General features: G+C 40.1%; 1 protein-coding gene across 1 annotated transcript; it reads left to right on the forward strand.

Annotated features, from left to right (window-relative positions):
• The first annotated feature begins 1906 nt into the window (after window positions 1–1906).
• On the forward strand, window positions 1907–18628 carry LOC141779995 (mitochondrial adenyl nucleotide antiporter SLC25A23-like). The gene is made up of 10 exons (XM_074655036.1): window positions 1907–2428; window positions 9358–9481; window positions 9619–9706; window positions 10162–10273; window positions 11001–11159; window positions 13784–13936; window positions 14131–14244; window positions 15227–15394; window positions 16603–16753; window positions 16881–18628. The coding sequence occupies exons 1-10, from the start codon at window positions 2213–2215 to the stop codon at window positions 17060–17062; spliced, it is 1467 nt and encodes a 488-aa protein (XP_074511137.1). The 5' UTR covers window positions 1907–2212; the 3' UTR covers window positions 17063–18628.
• The last annotated feature ends 1091 nt before the right edge of the window (window positions 18629–19719 follow it).

The raw sequence follows: 19719 nt of genomic DNA on the forward strand, positions 1-19719 counted from the left end.
ACAGATGATGAAGGGAAGTGATGTGATACAGTGATATGTGGACAGAAAGAAAATAAGAACAAGTAAAATAAGTAACATTGTTTTGTTTTCTATGACATTAATCTGATGTGAATTTAAAAGTGTGAGCTTGACACATTGAAAATGTAAAGCAATGCATACAGAAAAAAAAAACATGCACATGCTGCTGAATTTAAGATGTTGATGATGTCAAAATGTGAGTGTTGGATATCAACATTTTCTAAATGTTCACACAGAAGAAGCTTATTCAGCTGGTTTGGGTGGAGCTGAGCAATGTGAATAAATATTACTAATAATATAAAATATGATCAGCTCTCGGCCACTTTCATTTTGTCAAAGTAGCTCTCAGAGGAAAAAAGTTTGGAGACTCCTGGGCTAGATTTTTTTAAAGCCTGAAAACAGAGCCATGAGGAGATGCAGAAGTCTAGTTTTCGCCCAGAACACTTGAACTACAACATGCTGAAAGGTTATTATAGATTTTTTTGCCCAGTGATGCTAAAAAATGTCCGCCTCATGCAGATTTAATGTGGTTATCTGACACTCCTCTTGAATATTTGAACAGCTGAATTTATTTCGTGCCGCTGGATAAAAAAAGAAAAAGAAACATCTTGTCCATACATTGTAGTAAAGGGTTTAAAGGTCCCATATCATGCTTATTTTCAGGTTCATACTTGCATTTTGTGTTTCTCCTAGAACATGTTTACATGCTGTAAAGTTAAAAAAAAAATTTATTTTCCTCATACTGTCAGCCTGAATATGCCTATATTTACCCTCTGTCTGAAACGCTCCGTTTTAGCGCATTTTGACGGAATTGCAACAGAATTGCATTGCTAGACAACAGCTTGGGTCCATGTGTACTTCCTGTCAGCTGATGACATTCACATACACTGCAACCAGGAATAAACTGGGACACATTGAGAATGTTTACGTTTAAAATTGTGTAAAGGGTCTAAATATTGTATATTCGTGACATCACAAATGGACAGAAATCCTGACAGCTTGTTTCAAATGCAAAGTTTCTGAATATGGGCTGTGTGTATTTCCCTGTGGATTGAGCGTTTCGATACTTTCACAGTATTTATATATCTCTTAAACCTGCTTTATAATAAAAAAAAAACATGAAAATCTCACTTTTTTTTAACATGGGACCTTTAAAAATTAGCATTTTGAAAACAACATGTACTGCAAACATCATGTAGTTACCATTTATTTGTACCATTGCCTGTTTTTCCAATTACTCTCAGCTCATCTGCATTTTCTCCCCATATTGTTCTCAGTTATGCAACCTAACTGTGTCAAACTCCTGCTGCAGCAGAAATAGCAACTTTTTTTTATAAATGGACACTGAATCTGAGTAAAAATCTGTTATACACCTGCTCCTTGAAAAATAAATAGATATTTTTTAGAGAGTTTGAGTAGAATATGGATTGGGTGTTCCGATACTTTCGCAGTATTTATATAGCACTAAAACCTGCTTTATAATAAAAAATAAAAAAACATGAAAATCTCACTTTTTTTATAATATGGGACCTTTAAAGTCTTAATCTCTCTCACCGTTCCTATGTTGGAAGGGGCGCGCGAGCTGCTATGCTGTGAGAGCGCGCGCGTTGAAGATGAGAATCGCGTGATGAAGCAGAGCCGCACGACGTCACGGACCGTGGCTGGATTAACTGTGTGGAGGTAGATGTGTTTTAGTCAGTAGGCTCGTTTTCTTCTTTGACTACTGACTGACTGTAAAATACCAATAATATAAAATAAACCTGACGGCATTAATAATATTATAGGCTCGCTGGTTAGAGAGACTGCAGTAAAACCGGCTGCTCGTCCGCGCGCTGCCTGTGACGGAAACTTTAATTCATCTGAATGAGTTTATGGTTTTGCGCGCGCCAGTGTGACGGAGTATGTAATTGATACAGGGGATTAATCTCACGAGAGCTCGTATAAGCCACAACCATCTATCCATCTATCTATCTCTATCCATCCATCAGCTCGTCAGCAGAAGCTCCGCAGCCAGGCTTCATCTCTCCTCCATCTCCTCCGTCATGGTGGTGTGTGAGTGAGGTATAGCGGTCCGGTCCGCGGTCTCTCTGGAAACGACGAGGACTAAAACGTCGCACTGCTTCCAGTTCTGTGTTATGCTCGGCTGTGACACTGACAGTCGACCAGCGGAGGAAACCGGCTCTCTTTCTTTCACATGGGCGAAGACAAGAAGGGGTTCCGCGCCCAGGCTCCAAACGGAGGACACGGAGGACACGGAGATAATACCGGAGCGTCTCTGGACCCGGACAGAGAGAGGAAATATGCAGAGCTGTTCAAGCAGCTGGACTTGAATAAAGATGGCAGGGTGGACATCACCGAGCTGAAGACCGGGCTGGCAGCTCGGGGTCTACACCGGGGAGAGGCGGAGGAGGTGAGGAGACACCGACACTGGTGCTATAGGACAGGTGCACTTATATATATATATATCTATATATATATAGATATATATAGATAGGCCTATACATTATATACACTATACGTTACACAACAGCTCAACACACTCTGCTTCATTGGCATGCAGGTGAAAGACATGCAGAGGTGTGTCCTAGCCTACAGCAAAACACAACTGGTTGTAAAGGCCTTTATAGATAGCCTAGGAGAAACACTTAGGTAGCAACACGTAGACTAGTTACAACACAATGTAGCATACAAATCAACTCAAAGATGATTAATGGGCCTGTCACACCGAATGCGGCTGTGGCACCGCTGCGCTCTGAAACCCATTACAGGCTTGTGCGGCGCAACAACGGCTATCCAGCTTGCAGTTCAAACTTTGGGCGCAACAAGCCCCCTGTGTGAAAGCCCCATGAGGCACTTTTGCATGTTTCTTCCTCCTTATGTTCATACTCATATAATATTGTATATAAGTGGTGGAAGTCGATTTGTATCTGTCAGTGAGTATCGGCTGGGCTTACATTAATAATCAATGGTATTTGTCCTCTGGTTGTTTAGCCGACAGTAGCCCATATAGGCTACAAGTTTACTATCAGAACTAGGCTTCAAGTTCCATGTGGAAGAGCTAACTAACTTTTAAGAGCTATAAGGTTTTGAAGTACCTCGGATTTAAAAAATATTAAAAATATTTCCCTAAAGCTTTGTAAAATCCCCATCATTTATTCATTCATTCATTGTCCGTTACCGCTTATCAGGGTCGCAAGGGGGCTTTTACATTGGAATGGGTTCACCTCTATTCAGAAAAATTAGGTCTAAATGATATGGTGAAAAAAATGTGAAATGTGCGATATCATTGTTCAATATTGTGATGATGATATGACTTGCGATAAATAAACAAATATTGAAGTGTAGGGATGGGTCATAATTTTAAATTTTTCAAATAGTCATTAAATTATAAAAAATCGACCAAAATCAGGGACTAATTGTTTATTTATATAATAATAAATACAGTTATTTACCATTGTGATGTCTGATGTGTGTTGCGGTTTTATCGAGGCATGGGTCAAACCCATTCAAACCCGACAGAAACAAAATAAAACTCACCAAAACTGCCTAAGTTTGTCTTTTCACCGGCCTCTTCCACTGTTCCAACAATATGGTTGAAATATTCCATAGCATTAGATGGGAAAATGTGCTACATCCCAACTGAAGTATTTATATTAGCTTTACTTATGTCAGCCTAGTTGTCTTTAAAGGCAGAACCGGATTAGAATTGAATATTTTAAATGTCACTAGGCTAAATATTGGAGCAGCAACAGAAAATGTTTACAACAGCATAGTTGCCATATACAACTATCTAAAATGTCAATAAAATAAATCATATTCCTGACATCAGTATCAGTCCTTCCTACTGTCCTCTATCCTCCTCCTTCTGCAGGTACCGTTACCGCTGGTAGAGAGGAGGGGCCGCTTCGTCTCAGCCAGCAGATAAGCCTACAACTATTTTAGGATACGTGGCAAACTAAGATAAACAGTTAAAACAACATACGGACAGTTTTGTTTTAGCTTGTGTAGTCGAGGGTTACGTTGTGCTCATAGACTGCTTTATAATAATAACACGGAGGCTCCGTAGTCTGCACCAAGACAGCAAGACATTGTCAACAATAAACTCCCCAGACACATACACTGGAACACCGCTTAGTAGGAACTAAAGTCATTCAGAGCCTTCACTAGGAGGCAACTCAACAAAAACACTTGTTTGTAACTATTCACTAACAGCCGAGCTAGAAAACATGGCGGTGGATGAGAGACTGCGGACAGAGCAGATTGAAATATCAATTTTCTACATCATGTTTATGCTTGTTGAACAGGTATATCGATAAAGTATTGGCTTTATACTTTTTGTTGCATTTACTTACAGTAACGAGCGTAGTCGTCAACTCGACTTCACCTGGTTGACTTCACTGTTTCCATCGCGGCCCCTCTGATCAGCTGTTCATTTACTTCACTGCGTGAATGTGTGTGTGTAACATTATACTGTATGTAGCCTATGTGGAGAGCTCCTCCATAGCCCTGACACAGAGCAGAGGAGAGGCTTCAGTGTGATAATAAATACTAACGTTACAGTATTTAACCCCAGGGCCCGTTTATTACCGGGTTTCGGCAACCATCCCTAAATAAAATGATTTTTCTTTTTTTAGTTCAAACGAAAAACAAACTATCAAAAGGTACACGGATCGTTGCCCCGTGCGGCGCATGCTTTATGGAAGCCCATTTAAAGGAACAGTGTGTAACATTTAGAGGGATCTAGTGGCATAAATGGAATATAATATAAATAATTATATTTTCTTTAGTGTATAATCACCTAAAAATATGTATTTTTAATTTTTGTTACCTTAGAATGAGCCGTTTATATCTACATAGGTCCTTCATTCACGGAGTCAGTCACAGAACGGACAAAACACCGTGTTAACTTTTCCTGCTTGGGTCGGAGTCGATAACGTTATTCGCTCCGGAGTTAAGCCCCGTCACGCAACTCACCCGCCGGGAAACAAGACACGGGAAACTTCTGCACTTCTTGAGGAGCTTTCATTTCTGCACAAACTGCAACATCTACAGTAAATTCACCTGCTATTCTCAAAGCTAGACTAACTCTGTCTTATTCGCTGCCGCTCTTTCTCTCTCTCTTGCTTCACCACTCACTTCCCACATACAACACACTTTACACGCTAACTTTGCTATTCTATTTAGGAAAGCAAAAGAAAAAAGAATGGAGAGTTAATGATAAAAACGGAAATGTACACTATAAGTCAATTATTGAATTGAATTAAATTATTACATTTTGAGACACGGTGAAAATTCCGACTTGGATCACAAAATGCATAATTCAAACTTATCTCGTAATTTTAGCTTAAGAAATCATAAATGTGTCTCAGTATCTCATAATTTAGACTTACTATCTCATAATTTTGACCTTGTAAAACTTGTAAACTATACTTTAAAAAAAAACTATTTCTTATTAAGTTTTACTGTCTCAGAATTTCCAAAGTATGTCAAAAGTTCAACCTCATAATTTTGACTTAAACTTCTATTCTGTTTATTTAAATCCAAATTTTGTGCTACATTTCTACAAACCTGTCTAGCGGGACAGCGATGAACAATACCTGAGTTATTATTGATTTCCTATTTTTGTATTACCTGTTTATAGAGGCAAAGAGCATTACTTTCTTATATCATTCTTATCTTATATATTTATCAACACAAAAATGCACCCTCAACATACAGTAGAGACAGCCACAGACTAAACCATTTTTCTGCCTTTAAATAGTAATGGTAATCCCTTGGGTGAGACTGTCATTAATCAACCTGTTGCAGGTCAATTACTAATTTGTGTGGCCTGGTTATAACACCATATAAAGGCAACCTGTCCCAGTTTACAGGGGAATCTAACCCTTTGTGGATGAATATTTTAACAGTCTCTCCTCTACACTACTGACCTTGGTTCTCACATCACTGTACTGTGATCTACTTGTTTCTGTCTTCCAGTCCGAAGCTGACAGTCCATTCATTTGAATGGTTATGAAGATGGCTGCATAACTCTTTTAGACACCACCCAGCCCATCCACACCATTCAGTATAGATACAATCAAAGCTCATAGACTTCTACTGTAGGAAGTTCACAGCCTGTAACCTGGGGCTTACCATAACCCCAAAAAGCCTTTGGAATAGGTTTTTCCTGTGTTTTTCAAATCAAGACGTTTCACGTATACATCATTAAAAAGGTGACAGTATAAGGGCAACTATATCATCTTTATGTGCTGTGTGACGATAGAACAAGTGTTGCTGATGATACTGATGTTCTTTCCTTTACGTGGCAATTTTTCTGGCACTATTTTTCTGGTTCTGGAAGTTGACATGCCCATTCTAAATCCCACCTACAACGCTGTCCAACTGAGGAAACAGCTGTCAATAAGCACCGGGGCCCATCTAATGGTATTTGTCCACAAGGGCGTTTTTCTTTTTTTATCGCGAGGGATCTTCTTGCTTCCCAGCATTGGACGCTTGGTGGGCTACCACTAGACTCAAGGCTCTCCTCACCTGATTGGACGAACGCTTTCCCTCGTGGGGTGCTGCTCCCAGCTTCCGAACCGGAAACAATATGGTGGCTTGTTTGGAAACTTTCTTCTCTTATATCACGAAAATAGTTCACCGAAATGTGTCTGAAAAAGTTTTATGAGAGACATAAGCCGTCCGGCCAGGGTCTGAAGTTAGCATCCGCCACCCGCCACCCGCCAAATGCGGGTAAATTGTTGGGGGGAAATCATCAGGACACCCGCCACTTTGGCAGGCTGTGAAAACGCTAGTGATGGGAATAGAGAACCGTAGTTGTCTGCTTTCTTGGCATCTCATGCCTCCGTGACCATCGATTCCTCTTATTGATGCTTTCCCACGGTTACGCATAAGCACGCTGTATCATGTTTCAGTTTGTTTGGGACCAGAGACACGGCGAAGAGAAAAAAAAAGCGCTCAACAGCGTGGTGCTACTAAACAGGGACGCACCCTATTTTTTCCCTGATAAAGTGACACAATGTGAACAATAAACCTATACTGAAATCAGCAGGAGGAGAGTTAGTAACGTTACCTGTTAGCAGCCAGTGGGCAGCACAGTCCTGATTGGTTAAATAGCGGAGATACTAACGTTAAAGGAGGTGCCATTCAGTTATTATTATGAGGCGTTCACTGTATGTTCAGCAAAATGACAGTAGGGTGAAGGTAAATTACAACGTTATCATGATGTGTTCAAATGTAATCTTGTAAAATAAATTTTTTGGGCGAGAAACTTGAATAAATCCAGTTGTTTGTAGGATATGTTTTCACATCAATATAAAATAGATATTAAAGAGGGAATTATGACCTGTTTAACTTCATAACAACTGTTTTAATCAAAGCAAATATTCTCTTGCTCTGTGGCCCATCCTTCCACCAGATTCCATGGAAGTCTGTTGACAAGTTTTTAGGTATCCTGGTAACAAATAGACAAACAAATGTGACTGAAAAAAGAAACTGCCTTAAATACAGAACCATGTTCCAGCAGTTGTCGTCAGCCATCACTTTGGAGCAGAGGAAGATTTTTGTTCTCTAAGTTGCTTTGCGTAGGAATGGTTATATTTTTATACATTGTGTAATTGTATGTGTGATTCCTCTTATTTTGGTATATCACCTTTATTAGAGAGTAGAGATGCAGACAGGAAATGAAGAGGACAAGAGAGGGGAGCATGCATGCACTAACTGAACCAGGAATGCTGTAGTAATAATACAACATGTATCTTAAACACTGGGCCACCAGGACTCTCCACTAATTGTAATTTCAACTGTGAGGACCCTATTTTCATGGTGGTACAAACACAGATGCAAAGCAGTTTTCATCAGGTGTCAGTTTGACTGTTTGGTTCTCATTTTGGCTTTTCACATGTTTTCAGCAATGATTTTCTAACATGTATAATGTGTTTAGAAACAAATCTCTGTTTTTACTTTACCCAGACTTAAAAAGTAAGTAAGTGTATTTTGAGTGTGAAATCACTCAGTACACTATATCATTACAGAGATGGAAGAGAATAGTCATTTGAAATTTATAATACAAAAATAGTTTTATACCGATGTGTTTACTGATGTCATGTTACATGTTTTGTGGATGATGAAGACCTTTAAACAGTCGTTGCTGCCAAAGGCCAGTTAAAATGTCACTACACTCGTAACTGTACTTGTAGCTAAGTTAAGGCTGGGGTCTGCAACCTGCGGCTCCGGAGCCAAATGCGGCTCTTTAGCCCCTCTCCAGTGGCTCCCTGTGGATTTTAAAAAAAATTATTGGAAATGAATAACTGTTTTTTGTTTACATTTTCAATTTTATTTATCATTGTTGTAGGTCTATGGTACGACAGTAGGATGGAGTATTAGGGCCACATTGAGGAAAAAAAATAAATCTGAGATTTTGAGAATAAAGTCATAATATTACGAGAATAAAGTCATAGATTTAGATAAAAAAAAGTCATAGTATTATGAGAATAAAGTCATAATATTAAAAAGTAATAATTTTATGTGTTTTTTTTTTTTTTTCTCGTAAAGTTATGACTTTATTCTCGTAATATTACGACTTTTTTTTGGAAACTTCTGACTTTATCCTCGTAAACTTATGACTTTTTTCTTGTAAAGTTATGACTTTATTCTTGTAATATTACAACTTTTTTTTCTCGTAAAGTTATGGCTATATTCTCTTAATATTACGACTTTTTTTTCGTGAAGTATGACTTTATTCTCGTAATATTACGACTTTTTATCTCGTAAAGTTATGACTTTATTCTCGTAATATTATAACGTTTTTTTCTCGTAAAGTATGACTTTATTTTCGTAATATTAAGATTTTTTTCTCGTAAAGTTATGACTTTATTCTCGTAATATTACGAAATTTTTTCTCGTAAAGTTTATTATTATTTTTTTTGCCTAAAATGGCTCTTTTGGTATTAAAGGTTGTTGACCCGAGTTAAAGCATAGAAAAAAATTGTGTTTTTCCACCATTCTGTGCACAAGAACTAGTCTTGTATTCTTTCTCTCTCTCTCTCTTTGTCCTAATCAAGAGAGGAGAAGTTATGTTTGCAGCCAGGTAAGATGTGGTTTACTTCTTGACTGTCACAGGGAGCACAGCGCCTTGCGTTCTGTCCTCTTCTCTCCTCACTTGCTCTCTCTATACACTCCTGACCCCTGTCACTTCCGTGCCGTCTACATTACCAACACACCCTCATCTGTACACCTCTACCTCCACCCACGCCCCCCTCCACCTGCTCCATCCCATCTGGACCTGTCTGTACTCCCTGCTGAATGACTGACAGGCTCCCTCTGCTCCCCCCACAGATAGTCCTGGAGAGCGACATCAACCACGATGGTTTACTGGATTTCCAGGAGTTCTCCCAGTACCTGTGGGCTCATGAGAAGAGGCTGCGGCTCATATTCCACAATCTTGACCGCAACAATGATGGTGTGGGCACGCTAAACACCCACAAACACACATACTGTCACTTCCTGCTACTTGTTTTCCAGTGATGCCCATAAGATACATTTAATATCATTGACTGCTGTTTACAAAGGTGTTAACACTTTCTGTTGTGTTTGTAGGTCGAATTGATGTCGGGGAGATCCAGCACTCACTGCGCAAGCTGGGTGTGGAGGTCACCATGGAGCAGGCCTCCAGGATACTGCAGAGGTACAGTGTGTGTGTGAGAGAGAGAACAATGAAAGACAAGGAATATTAGAGCCCTCTTAAACAGCTCAAAAAGCATCCTTAAAGCATAAATAGGCAGTATATTTCTGGCATCATTGGGCAAAAATCCCATAGTAACCTTTCAGCATATTGTAATTCAAGTGTTGTGAGAGAAAACTAGACTTCTGCACCTCCTCATGGCTCTGTTTACAGGCTTTAGAAAATCTAGCCTGTGACTGGAGACTTTGACCAATCACAGGTCATTTCAGAGAGAGAGATATAGTGACCGTTTTATAAAAATAAACTTTTTTTAATCATAATTGCTCCATTTATACCCACTGCAGCTCAGGTTCTGTGTATTTGTGTGAGAAACAAAGGATTTGAATTGTGATGCTAGAAGCCGTAAGTGATCTGCTGCTGGCACTGTACTGATCCTGTGGTGTAACTCTGTCTCCCAGTATGGACAGGGATGGCACTATGACGATCGACTGGAATGAATGGCGCGATCACTTCCTGTTCAACCCTTTCCACAACATGGAAGAGATCGTCCACCACTGGAAACACTCCCATGTGAGTCACCAGGTTCCATATTTCCCAAGTATACTTTATGTAATCAATGTACTAGTAATATACTTTTAAGTGTACTACTTAATATTTCTTGGGACTAAATCGGCCCACTTTTTAGTTTATAAAAGTATACTTTTAAGTGTACTTTAAGTGTAAGAATATTAATCTTTGAGTACACAACTAGTTGACATCTAAGTTGTATTTTGTAAAGAAACCATACTATGAAGTGAACTACACTACAAGTGGATTTATAGGTATACTCATAGTTATATACTTTAAAGTATGCTCTCAGTACTTTACCGCGACTATACTTGTAAGTTTTGATTTATGATTTATGTATTACATAAAGAGACTTGCTCCTTTTGCTATTTGACTTGATGATTTGTGATGAGATTAAAAAAAATAAAAAAAATATGTTGTTCTCACATGCCTCTACGCAAGTTATCTTTTCTGTTTGCCTATAAGGCAAGAATACTTAATTATACTTTTCTTAAGTATATCTTGATCAAAAGATTAAGTAAGTGGCCTATAAGACAAGTATAATTAAGTATACTTTTGTTAAATATATCTCTGATAAGTACTGAAAGCATACTCTCTTATTTGAAGTTCAAAAGAAGTATACTAATAGCACACTTTAGTAAGGGTGTATATTGTAGTATTTTTCTTTAAAGGAACAGTGAGGCACCTGGAAAATAAATACTAGGCCCTCTAATTTCTAATGTTGTTCTAGATGTTTGACATTGGGGAACATCTGACGGTACCAGATGAATTCTCAGAGCGGGAGCGGCGGTCAGGTCTGGTGTGGAGGCAGCTGGTTGCCGGAGCGATGGCAGGTGCTGTGTCCCGGACAGGAACTGCTCCTCTGGACCGCCTGAAAGTTTTCCTGCAGGTGAGTCGTTTCACTTCCACTCCACAAAGTTAAAGATCAGTGATGGAGGAACGTTTTAAGCATTGCAATGTAAACTATATATTATACTATATTACCATCTTTTAAGTAACTCCAGAGGTAAGACTGGAGGCCACATATCATTACAATGAGAATATACACCGATCAGCCATAACATTATGACCACCTGCCTAATATTCAGTAGGTCCCCCTTTTGCCGCCAAAACAGCCCTGACCTGTCGAGGCATGGACTCCACTAGACCTCTGAAGGTCTGCTGTGGTATCTAGCACCAAGCCGTCAGTAGCAGATCCTTTAAGTCCTGTTTAAGTTGCGAGGTGGGGCCTCCGTGGATCGGACTTGTGTGTCCAGCACATCCCACAGATGCTCCATTGGATTGAGATCTGGAGAATTTGGAGGCCGAGTCAACACGTTAAACTCATCGCCATCTACATGATGTAAAAGAAAACGTGATTCATCAGACCGGCCCACCTTCTTCCATTGCTCCGTGGGCCAGTTCTGATGCTCACGTGCTCATTGTAGGTGCTTTTGGCGGTGGACACGGGTCAGTGCGGACACCCTGACCGGTCTGTGGCTACGCAGCCCCATACTCAACAAACTGCGATGCACTGTGTGTTCTGACACCTTTCTATCGGAACCAGCATTAACTTTTTCAGTAATTTGAGCTACAGTAGCTCTTCTATTGGATCGGACAACACGGGCCAGCTTTTGCTCCCTACGTGCATCACTGAGCCTCGGGTCTGACCCTGTCGCCGGTTCACCTTTTTTCCTTCCTTGGACCACTTTTGGTAGGTCCTGACCACTGCAGACCGGGAACATCCCACAAGAGCTGCAGTTCTGGAGATGCTCTGACCCAGTCGTCTAGCCAGCATTATTTGGCCGTGGTCAAAGTCGCTCACATTCTGCTTCCAACAAAAATTTCAAAGTTCAAAAGGTTCACTTGCTGCCTAATATATCCCCCCCCCCACTGCCAGGTGCCATTGTAACGAGATAGTCAATGTTAATCACTTCACCTGTCAGTGGTCATAATGGTATGGCTGATCAATGTGTGTGTATATATATATATATATATATATATATATTTATTTGGTATATTTTAAGTGACTAAACTTGAACACTGACTGATGAAGTGAGTTACAATGCCACTAGCAGGAAATGCTGTTAGCATGTCTTTCATTCACATATTCATCCTGGTTTTTAATTCCAGTGGAAAACTGAGCAATAGCTGCAAGATCAAGCATTCACTGTTAGTGAATACAGTGTTGTGGAAACATCCACCTATGGCTATCTTTCAGAGTCCGTGTTCAGAGTGCTTTCACTTACGCTCACTTACTGAAATGAAACAAAGCATACGGTGGGTAGTTCAGGTGGGTGTTTGGAGCACTACCAGCTAAAACACAGAGCAACGCTGGCTCTGCCTGTGTTGAAGCTTGAAATGTCACTTAGATAACAGAGGGACGACTGGCAGCACTGCTACTGGTTTATTATGGTCTCTTTCTACAAAGAGACAATGAAATATTACTAATTGATTACTGATAAAGGTTTAAACACAGATATCCAATAATATTCAATATAATAATAGTATCCGATGTGTCCTCAAGCCAGCATTACTGTGTGGCTTAATTGAACTTGAAGGGTTAGTGTTAAAGCTGAAGTAGGCCAGAGCAACACGACCTCCTCTCCAAGCCAGATAGATAGAGCCAGATAAACACCACCTCCTCTCCATGCCAACCAGATAGAGCCAGAGTAACACAACTTCCTCTCGAAACCAGATAGATAGAGCCCGAGCAACACCACCTCCTCTCCACGCCAACCAGATAGAGCCAGAGCAACACAACTTCCTCTCCACGCCAGATAGATAGAGCCCGAGCAACACCACCTCCTCTCCACGCCAACCAGATAGAGCCAGAGCAACACAACTTCCTCTCCACGCCAGATAGATAGAGCCCGAGCAACACCACCTCCTCTCCACGCCAACCAGATAGAGCCAGAGCAACACAACTTCCTCTCCACGCCAGATAGATAGAGCCCGAGCAACAACACCTCCTCTCCACGCCAACCAGATAGAGCCAGAGCAACACGACCACCTCTCCATGCCAACCAGATAGAGCCAGAGCAACACGACCACCTCTCCACGCCGAATAGATAGAGCCAGAGCAACACGACCTCCTCTCCAATATGGAACCTTGAGAGAGGACCAGATTTTTGTTTTTAATTCACAGTTGCTTAGTAATGAAAACGTATGTTACCCATGTCAATAAGCCCCCTTGGACTGAAGTCTCATCTGTGTAACGGGGAACCCACATCTGCTAAATTGAGCAACATGTTAATGGAGTCTGGAAGGCCGGCAGTCACAGGACTCCAACAACTCTGGTGTGTATTTTCAGATCAACGGGCTTCTGTTTTTGGCATAATTGTTCATCGGTCTGCTGGGGGTTTGCCAACATGTTAGCATACTGCTAAACTGTTCCACCTAAAAGTCTTCATCAGGCAAACCTGATAAACACCACTGGGGTCGGATATACACGCTAGCCCACAGTAACATTTCAAACTTGGCACAGTCAGGTCGTAATAAAGATGAGTGAGCTGGCAGTGTTTGTGTGTCCAGGTACACGGCTCTACGTCTCGGGGGATTAACCTGTGGTCCGGACTGAGGGGGATGGTAAAGGAGGGAGGCGTCTTCTCACTCTGGAGGGGAAATGGCATCAATGTCCTCAAGATTGCCCCTGAATCTGCCATTAAGTTTATGGCCTATGAACAGGTACAGTACGCTCTAATTAATCAACAAGTGAAAATCAATCTGCTTGCATGTCGATTGTAAAGTGAATGAATCCTATATACATCATTTTCATACGTCAGGTTAATCAAATTCACTACCTGTCCTCTGTGCCCTCCCAACATCTTCTTCCATGGCGTACGCTTTCCCCTCCTCTCCTGTTACTTCTCTTAATCTAGTTCAAGTGGCTGATCCGAGGAAGTAAAGAGGGGGGCGGTTTAAGGGTACAAGAGAGGTTCATTGCTGGCTCTCTGGCAGGAGCTACCGCCCAGACCATCATCTACCCCATGGAGGTCAGTTTGAAAGTTGAATAATTGGAAGGTTCGTGTTAAGATAGGGCTTAAAGGCCAGTTTGCAAATGTCTTGCCAATGTTTGTGGAGCTTAACAACTGTTTTTATTGTACTGAGTTTTAAATGAATGCAAATCAAGTTCTGGTGCCAAAAAGATTCTGTAATAAGCAAGCCTGCTTTCTGAGAAAAAACAAGCATCATTTTCATTCTGCAGCTGTAAGACTCAGTAACCAAGGTTGGCACCCAAGCACCAATTGTCATTAGAGTAAAGATGTCTTGAGCCCAGGGGCGGACTGACCGTCGAGAAGTTAGCTAGCAGTTTGTGGAGCTTCTAAACTCTGACAACGGTGGAGCAAATGTTCGATTCACCATTTGATATCGTAAAAAACTGTCAATATTCAAAATCTACGCTGTTGATTTCTTGTCTCAAAACTTTTCAGAAGTGAATTTAATGATGAAATAGCTATGAAAAATAAAAAAAACAAGCTGTTTTTGGCTGCTGTTGTTGTTGTAACCGTAGCCTGTAGTGGTCCAGCGCTTTGCCTCGTGGGATACAGTAGGCATGGAAGACTGGTCCGATGCATACTGGAGATTTTTTCCGAATCAGTAGGACTTCCGGGTACTTTTGGCAAACTGGAGATTTTGCTTTTGTTCGCATACTACATGCTACATATTGGCCAAATCGGTATGTACTACTAGTATAGTATGAGTTTGAATACAGCCCTAGAACATGCTGGAGGGATTACATAACACATCACGTTCTGGAACTCCTCTGGATTTCACTGAAGAAGTTGGACGATGCGGATAAGTAGAAGAATGTCACGTACCATGATGACCAAGACCCAGCTAAGCAGTAGCAGCAAATGGCCTCTTGATGCTATTTCTTTGTAAATAAAAGAATACAAAAACTAGCTCTATCTCCTGGTCCAATGTCCAATCAAAGAATAATCTTTTGTTCCTATCTGTCCCTCCTCTGTTGGGTAGGTGTTGAAGACTCGTCTTACATTAAGGAAGACAGGACAATACTCAGGTATGGCTGATTGTGCCAGACAGATCCTGAAGAGGGAGGGACTCCGGGCGTTCTACAGGGGCTACTTACCAAATACACTGGGCATCATCCCCTATGCTGGCATTGACTTGGCTGTGTATGAGGTGTGTGTGTGCACATGAGCCGACAGTATGTTTTTCTACATGTAATTTAGCCACTATTCTGCAATAACTGAACTGTAGTAGAAACCACACAACATGACTATATAGAAGGCCCTTGAATTGATAGGAAATTTGATTTTAAAGTCTTTACACTGGTTACCTGTTAGTTTTTGTATTGATTTTAAAATGCTTTTATTAGTATATAAGGCACAACATGGACTTGTACCAGACTACCTTGCAGAAATGCTATTGGTCCGGTTCTTCTGTTTTAGTTGTTCCACAAAGCAGAACAAAAACATTTGGTGATGCTACTTTCAGCCGCTGGAACAACCTTCCAGAGGGAACTGGTAGGAGCTGAAAATATTGATATTTTTAAACGTAAACTAAAAAAACAATCTATTTAGTCTGGCTTTCATGTAGTGTTTTATAATTTTATGTTTTTTATTGTTTATACCTATTTTATTTATCCTCATCATTATAGTGTTTATTTTACTCTATTTTATTTAATCAACATTTTATTGCTGATCATTATTATCTCTTTTATTCTATTTTATTTTATTAAAATGTTATTATTTTAATACAATCTGCTTATTTTGTGTAGTTTCATAATTTGTATTTATTTATTATTATTGTTATTTTTATCTTTTGTTATCTTAAATACCCATCTCTTGTTGCTTTATTATTCAATGAACTTCTATATTGGTTGTTTTGTTGTGCATTAGTCTCTAAATCCATTTTTAACACTCTATATTTTTGTCAATCGTCTGTCCAGCACTTTGAATTGCATTTGACTTGTTTGAAAGGTGCTATATAAATAAATATATTGATATCATTTGATTGATTGACTGATAGATTGCTGGTTTGGTCAAAAAATAAAACTCCCAAGTAAGAACTCATTCTTTTTATTTTTTATTGTCAACAAATCCTATTAAAAGACCAAAAACCAACAACGTATTAGTCCGTCTCTCAATGCTTTTGGTTTTCCCTTCTCACTGTGGTTCTCAGACCCAAATCAACTGGTTCCTACTGAAGACATAAATCTTTAAAAACAGCTCCTGAATATATTGTTTCATTTTGGAAAAAGCTCAGTTATTTCCTAAAACAGTTTGTCGATGTATTTTTTTTAGCAAATGTTATTTATTTCCTTCTTTTTTCTTCCCCCTTATATCCTACTTTCATCCACTCTTCTGTCTAACTGCTCATGCTTCAAGACTCTGAAGAACGCCTGGCTCCAGAAGTACTGCGTAAATACAGCAGATCCAGGAGTTTTGGTCCTGCTGGGCTGCGGTACCGTCTCCAGCACCTGCGGCCAGCTGGCATCCTATCCCCTCGCTCTCATTCGGACACGTATGCAGGCACAAGGTGAGATATGCTGTGGATTCACACATTTTCTATCATATATATATATATATATATATATATATGTATATATATATATATATATATATATATATTCATATTCCAGAAATAAGTGTTTCTCTTCTTTCAGCCATCATTGAGGGCAAACCCAAGCTGACCATGGTGGGCCAGTTCAAATACATCATATCCCATGAAGGTGTACCGGGTCTGTATCGCGGCATCACCCCCAACTTCCTCAAAGTCGTTCCAGCCGTCAGCATCTCCTACGTGGTGTACGAGCACATGAAGAAAGTTCTCGGGGTGGGTTACTAGACCGGGACAAAGGAGAGGGATTCACGTCAAAAAAAGGACAGATGTAACGTCACAGATGGTACCGCTGTATGCTGCACTTCCTGTTATCTCAGTCAGGTTCAAGCTTGTGTGGCTTGCGGGTAGTTTGCAGGTAGATCATTCATTCATTTGTAGAATTCGGAGAAGAGAATGAGGTAAATGTTTGGCCTCTGTGAGACCATTAATGCCACATATACACTATACAGGAAATGCATTTACTCGGCTGAGAATGTTTGGGTCACCTAATGTTCTGAAGTACTACCTATGACAGGTCATGTGACTTCTGAAATAACCAGGGTAAACAGTAGAATCACCCTGTCCCAAAGTAATCTACCAGGAATGTGTGCTTGCATTTACCTGATTGGCCATAGTGGTGCATTGCTGGATGACATTACATCGAGTTGCAGCAAAAGTCAGGTCCAACAGTTTGGTTGGACGTCCCTGCTTATTTTTGCTGGGGCCCTCTGCATTATTTTAGGGTGCATGATGTTTAACAGTCAAAGCTACAGAAGCAAACCCACAAACTGTCATCACTTTTTGATTTAAAATGTTGTGGCTGAATCGTTTGCCGCTCAGAAGTACGTGACATTTTCCAGGACTCCCGTGGAAAGGAGATTTTAAATCTCAGTTGGACTGTCCTGGATAAATAAAGGTTAAATAGTAAATAATAATTGGCAGAAAATGTTGATTTAATGTGGGAATCCATCATTCAGAGTAGGAAGCTGAGAGAGAAAATGTGTTTTCAGGGGGTGTTAGGTGAAAGCCTCGGCCACAAACTGGCTGATTTAGGAAAAATACCGATGGCATTCTTCATTTGAGAAGTTCTGAGGTTGGTGGGAGCGGCAAGGAGAGCTGCCGCTTTCGTGACAACAGTTACTGACTGTCCGTCTGAATTAATAATGGATGAAGATTTTTCAAACGGCCTCCACGGCTCACCGTGTAACCACGGCAACCGCAGAAAGCAAACTAAGCAAAATGAGACAGGAGCTATTTTTTACTGGTTTAGGTTCCCTGAAGTATACACCAGCAGTGAAATATTTAAAAGGTCTTGGAGCAACACCAGCTTCAATGAGGGATTTGGGCCAGTAAACAATGTTTACGATATTAGTTAGCTAAAGACTAACTTATTGCGTATAGCCTCTACCCTATTTGAAGCTACAGCCAACTCTGTTTAGCCACGTGATGATACTAGAGGTAGTCGACGGCAGGAACATGGAGGTTGTTGCAAAAGAAAAGAAACAAAAGAAAAAAGTTCCCATAGCAGCTTCATAAAGAGTCTGAAAAAGAAACTCTTAGCAAGTCAACTGTGTCGCCTCTTCAGAGAACTTGTCGCGGTGAGATGAAATACTTCCTGAATACGGCCTCAGGTACATGCACAATACATTCCCCTTCTTCCTTTATACTTTCATTGAGGTGGTACACTGGAGTTTTCTGCACAGCAGGAGTGAAGCCCACTGTTTACCCTGTAGAAACGCACAAATAAAGGACATTTATATCTATGGAAGTTCTTTGACATTGATAGAAAGGCATTTACTCAGCGGACTTTTCTAGAAAAAAAAAAAAAAGTGCGGAGGACATTTTACAGAGGTTGGTCTGACAGTGCTGCACATGTCTAACCCTCAGCATCTCAGTGCAAACTGTGGTAAAACAAGGAATGTGACAGGCAGTCTGGGAGCAGTTAGGTATTTGAACAGCATTATACTGGTGTTTTCTTTCTGTGCTCTTATCATTTGAATTTGAAATGATACAGAGGTTTGAGGTTGACAAGAGAATTTATGAATTTCTGTCCAAATCCTTAAAAGGCTCAGGGTGTATAGGGTAACACTTGTTACTGGCGGTGTGAGGTGCAAGTAAGTGGACTCTAGTTTCATGGTGGTGTAGTGCGGTGGTAAAGCATGCACACTTTGTGCTAATTAAAAATAATGATCTTTTAGAATTGTGTTTTAGCTGACATGTGTCGCCTCAATGTTTTGACCAATGCTCGTTCATGTCTATGTAGAGTGGGCACAAGCGCGAGCAACAGGACGCTGATTTTCGTAGACTTAACGGCCACAGGTGTCGCTGTTAACAAAATTTCTGTCCGACATTTTTCAGATCTTTTTGTTCAGACTATTTTTTCAGATATTTTTTTCAGACTTTTTTTGTCCGACATTTTTCAGATATTTTTTTCAGAAATTTTTTCAGACTTTTTGTATTGGACATTTTTTCAGACTTTTTTGTCCGACATTTTTCAGATATTTTTTTTCAGGGTTTTTTTTTATCGGAAATTTTCAGACATATGACAGACTTTTTTTGGACTTTTTTTCCAGACTTTTTTTCAGACAACAATTTTCAGATTCTTACATAGAGTCCCTTTAAACTTCATCTTAGTTGTAATTTATCACGACATTTGTTCTGTTGCAGTGAATTTATAATAAAATCTCCAGATTAAAGCCAGAGAGAACACTTACGATACTGCTGCTGCGTCATTGGCAGCAGGTGTCCACCTGTTTTCTGCCATGAAACTAGAGGCCAGTGTGTTGTTGTATGTGCTTTGTGGTACATTTGGAGGCAGATTACTGCAGTCATCCCAAATATATCTAAACCATCTGATTTTCAGACTTGTGATATATTTTATAAACCTAAAGCATATTGAACTA

The sequence above is a fragment of the Sebastes fasciatus genome, chromosome 13 (genome assembly GCF_043250625.1).
Source record: "Sebastes fasciatus isolate fSebFas1 chromosome 13, fSebFas1.pri, whole genome shotgun sequence".
Lineage (NCBI taxonomy): Eukaryota > Metazoa > Chordata > Actinopteri > Perciformes > Sebastidae > Sebastes > Sebastes fasciatus.

Excerpts from the sequence above, each read along its gene's own strand:
- LOC141779995 (XM_074655036.1), top strand. The coding sequence starts at position 2,213 with ATGGGCGAAGACAAGAAGGGGTTCCGCGCCCAGGCTCCAAACGGAGGA. Across the intron at positions 2,429-9,357 it reads ACCGGGGAGAGGCGGAGGAG|ATAGTCCTGGAGAGCGACAT; the intron begins GTGAGGAGACAC and ends CTCCCCCCACAG. Across the intron at positions 16,754-16,880 it reads GACACGTATGCAGGCACAAG|CCATCATTGAGGGCAAACCC; the intron begins GTGAGATATGCT and ends CTCTTCTTTCAG.